The 4,821-nt window shown below is 47.9% G+C and overlaps 1 protein-coding gene across 1 annotated transcript in view; it reads right to left on the reverse strand.

The window, feature by feature from the left end:
• Nucleotides 1–1,214: 1,214 nt before the first annotated feature.
• Nucleotides 1,215–4,821, reverse strand: part of LOC106806522 (receptor-type tyrosine-protein phosphatase kappa-like) — a 23,058-nt gene continuing 19,451 nt past the window's right edge. The window contains exons 28-30 of the mRNA XM_014808492.1: nucleotides 4,583–4,734; nucleotides 4,047–4,182; nucleotides 1,215–2,913 (exon numbers count right to left, since the gene is read on the reverse strand). Coding sequence (XP_014663978.1) covers nucleotides 2,842–2,913; nucleotides 4,047–4,182; nucleotides 4,583–4,734 — 360 coding nt within the window. The 3' untranslated portion in view covers nucleotides 1,215–2,841. The remainder of the gene's footprint in view (nucleotides 2,914–4,046; nucleotides 4,183–4,582; nucleotides 4,735–4,821) is intronic.

Here is a 4,821-nt window from a genome sequence, read left to right on the forward strand (position 1 = left end):
CTCTATCTGCTCCAGCCGGATCCGCTCCTCCGCCGTTCGCTAGAGGTAACTCCCGGATCTGTACTGCCGAACTTCGCCTGACGCTTGACTCGTCCACGCCCGTCGAACGGTCGGCTTGCACGCGCTCCGCCGGCCGTCGAGTGCAGTGGTGGCGCCCTCCGGGGACCGGCAACTCCGGCGACCGCTGCGCGGGCGATTCGAGGACGCCTGCTGCGCGGGCAGGGAACGGTACGCGCGGCGCCTGCCGAAACGTGCGCGGACTACGTGACGTGCGCGGCACGATCCCGGTCATCAGCGCGCGCACACGTGTCGGCCTGCCGCCGTGACCTGCGGCCCTCTCGGTGCCAGCGCTGCGCGAGCGGAACTCGTGCGCGCGGGGGCGGACGCGAGGCAGCCGCGGGCGCGGGCGGGCTGGTGCCACGTACGTCGCGCGCTTGGAGCGACGCCGTGAGGGCCGCGCCGGCCCATGAGCAGCAGCTGCGACTCTTGAATGACGAGTACCTGCGAGCGGTGGGCGGCGGCAGCAGCGCCCCCTGCAGGCGAACGTGCGAGCGCGACGCGGACGCCGCGATCGACGCGCTCGTGAGCGGGAAGTGTCTGGCCGAGTACAAGCGCGCGCTGCGTGAGCGGGGCGGCGTGTGGCTCGACGAGCTCAGGTGCAAGCGCGGCGAGCTGGGATTACCTATGGGCAAGGCGAAGACGAAGCAAAGCAAGAAAGGGGGCGCTGCAGCTGCGAGTCGTCCACCTGGAGGCACCGCAGTCGTGAGTTGTCCACCTGGGGGCGCTAGCGAAGAGCAGGAGCGGCGGGCAACGGCCGAGCCAGGCACTAAGAGGAGGCGGGAGAGTGACTGCGAGGTCTCTCGACTCGGGAAAAAATCGACGGCAAGGAAGCAAAAAAAGCTTAAGCGACAGAACAAGAGAACGGACGTGAAGGCGAACCATGCGGCGGCACCACCAGCACGGCGCAGCGAGAAGAAAAGTCGGCGGAAGAATCGAGAAGCTGCGACCGCGAACAATAATAGGTCAAAACCAGGTGCCAAAAACAAGCGAACACGTGTGTCTGGCAGAAGCAAGGTTCATTAAGCTAAGGATGATCGATTGGGCAGACAATTCGTAGCAGATTCAAGATTCAAGATTTAAGATTGAGCAGGTTTCGTGATTTTAATTTTTATTAAATAGATAAATTGTTAAGAATAATCCTTGTAATAAAATTGTACGATCAAACGAAGTAAAAATGTTAAGTTTATTATATTGGTATGTAATTGTGAGTTATAATAACGAAATCGGGTGTTGTTTTCCAACTTTAGATAGCAATGTCCTGACCTGACCTGCTATTTATGGATTTCAGTATTATTTTCCCTCTTTAGCCATAATGCACACCTTTACTGCTTCTAGTGATTCCCTGCAGTAAAACCAATTGGGTTCAAATGGCAGCCTTCCATGTATCACAGTGCTGCTGCATACGTATGGTACCTAAAATTTGTCATGTCGACGTAAGTTTCCAAATACACATTTTACTCTATTACATGTACAGTCAAAACTATGTGTAGTGGTCACTCAAGGGGAAATTCCTTAAGGTGTCAGTTGTATAAATGCTGTTTCACTGTATAATGTGTGTTGTATGGGAAATAGCAAGTGTCATACGTAGACAGCTATGGATTCATTCTATAGAGGTGACCATGAGCATTAATGTATGACTGTACATCCACGTGCTAATATTCTGTACTGGCGATGAACCAGGTTAGCAACAAAATATCAATAATAAACGTATTGAATCGATTGATAACAGCCCTCGTCAGATCTAAAGATTCATACCCAGGTTCAAGGTATAACATTGCATAATACCGTTGGCAATGTCTCTCAGTGTAAAGATCCTACTGAACCAATTTGACTGGTAAGTCCATTTGCACATTTTGTGTGTCGTCATAGTGGAGAGCACACAGCCGTGTTTTCTCTGGGAGGTTCATAGCCTGTAAACATGTAGTTTCTGCCGAATATAGAGACTGCATATGCTTATGCTTGAGAAACATTTTAGACGTGCTGTAGAAACGTTTTGTTTGTGCTTCCTCACAGAATCAGCATTGTTTTAAAGTCAATACTAGTATAACGTACATCAGGTATCACGATAATATTTGTCAGTCTGGCGATTACATAGGCATACATGTGTAATCCGGTTGACAAGCATATAGTAGGACCGTAGCCAACTCATTTCGTGTGGAGTGTGGGCAAAGCCGCGTGTGGTTTGTATTCTGAACAGTTGACTGGGCAGTTTGCCAAGGCCATCGTACATGTAATAGTATCAGGGGTTAATAATGACAAATTTGTCATTATTAACCCCCTGATAGTATCTATATTGCTATGGAAGGAGTCAACTGCTCCTCCCCCCCCCCCCCTGCCCCACGATAGCAATGAGTGCTTACATGTTCTAGACAATGCACTATGTAATCGCATATTCTGCAACCTTGAATTAAATAATTCAAAGTTTGTTGAATGCAGAGCGAAAGCAGTACCTCTCCCATTTTTTAGAATATACGGTTGCAATTCAAAAGGTTTTTACTATATATTCGCGAGTTTGAAGCACTCTTCCATTTCAATTGGCGAGCATATTGTGCCACGTTCTGGAAGAATCTAGAAAACAGAAGGGCATGCAGTCATGAAAGGGGTGGGTTCCCGACCGCTGGATTCCCCCCTCTCTTGATCCATCCCTGTAAACTCCCCCTGCTATTGTTACAGTCACTCCATCCGATGTTGGCAGCACTGTCGGACTATTGGTATTGTTTAAATTAAACGATTCCATAGCAGTACGCTCGATCGTATCTCGTCGCTGGATGGTCCGGTACTTTAGACGTTAGCATAGATGTCGAAACCTTCCGAGTAAGTCTCTAGCACATCGTAGCAGAACGTGAACTGATCCTAAAGTCAGAAACCAAAAAAGAAAAGATCAAATGAGCAACAGACGGTCTGCTTTTAAATTGGCACGTGTTCGATGGTGTATACAAATATTTGCTGTGCTGGAGTGCCTATTTCGGGATTTTACATTAATTAATAGTTGCATATGCTTTATTACCATTAATGCGCATGTGCTATCTGATTGGCTCTCATCAAGAGCCATTGGCTATATTTGATTGGCTCTAGATGTAACGTCGTTCATTATATTCAGCTTCTCAGTATTATTTACGTCACACAATGTTACACGGAAAGTCGTGACGAACTTATACACGCGAAATTGGCTATTTAAATATATATATGTGCACGGTTCTAGGACAAACCCCCTCTGGACAATCAACCCCCCCCCCCGTCCGACAAATTGCCTGTGAGGTGAATGCATGGATGTGATTTAGAAGAATGTGATTATCTTGGGGGTGGGATGTACGTGATGTAATTGTCCGGGGAACATTCTTCCGGGGGTTGGTTGTCAAGGTGTAATTGTACGGGCAGTAATTGTCCGAGGAGTAATTGTCTGGGGGTATATTTGGGGGGAGGGGGCGTTAATGGCATGAGGGTGTTTGTATAGGGGGTTATTGTTCCTGGGTAACTGTGTAGGGGGTTATTGTTCCTGGGTAACTGTGTAGGGTGTAATTGTTCCCGGGTAACCGTGTGAGGGGGAAATTGTCCAGAGTGTGATGGTTTAGGGGTATTTGCCCAGGTGGTGTCTTAATACCATATGCGCATGTACATGCACTCAGGTGCGTGTGCACACAGGCACTTCGGACAGCGTCAGTAAAAACACATATAAATGCGAAAATAATATGAACGCACATTCACAAATACTACCCCTCAATGGCACTTCCACTGTTGTGTCACTGTATATCAACTTGCTTTCACAATAACTACTGCAGAACTAGCCGCTCCCGCACTCGCCGCTGCGAGTGTGCTGTGTCGCCATTATAATGATAGAGTCTATATATATCATTATAATGGCGACCAAGTTTTTACTGACTCTGTCCCAAGTGCCTGTGCGTGTGCACGCACGTACACGCGCGTTCGTACGCGCGCGCACACACATGAACACGTATGTATGTACATGGAAATGTATGGACTCGTACATAGGTTCGCATGATGTCGGTGCAGGCGTCCATGTGTATCTTCGCTATCTGTGGAATGTCGACCTCACTGCTGTTGCGTGCACTTATCACGCTCTCCGCCAGCACCGAAAACGTGCCGGCATCCGTCACTCCATCCCTGCAGAACACCATCGCAATTGTTTGTAAGTCACTAAAGTCTGTAAACTGTAAGTCATTACGGTGTTTCACGAGTGCACTGATCTCCGATGCTCATAGAATTTGTTGACTCGCATACCCTGTAATTTTACCTGTTACACGCACATGCTTGTAACAAACTAAATATATAAATAAAGTAAGGAAAGAAGAAAGAAAGAGAGGGAGTGATTAACAAACAAATAACGAAAATAGATATGATATCAGAAAATATCTAAAAATATCTAAAATATCTAGAAAGATCTTAAGATTAGATCTAGAAATATATAAAATAGATATAATATCGATATGATTATTCACTCCTGATAATATCAATGGGGAAGCTGACGCATTTTTAAACACCAGCTCCCCCTAGCGGGACTTACGAGCTGACGACGGCGACGCTGCGACTTGTGCACATCTGCAGCCACTTGTACATGGCGTCTATAAGGTAGATGACTCCGTGCTTCGGCTGCTGCTGGCTGATCGGCCAGCCGCGCAGCAGCGAGAACTGGTGCACCACGCGCTGATCGTACGCCTGCAAAAAATACCTGGTGTTAACGTAACGGCATGCAATCGCGGTCCTTCGATGCCGGGCCGTAGTTGCACTGATCTATATGTACAG

Source organism: Priapulus caudatus, unplaced genomic scaffold, assembly GCF_000485595.1.
Source record: "Priapulus caudatus unplaced genomic scaffold, Priapulus_caudatus-5.0.1 Scaffold166, whole genome shotgun sequence".
Classification (NCBI taxonomy): Eukaryota; Metazoa; Priapulida; class Priapulimorpha; order Priapulimorphida; family Priapulidae; genus Priapulus; species Priapulus caudatus.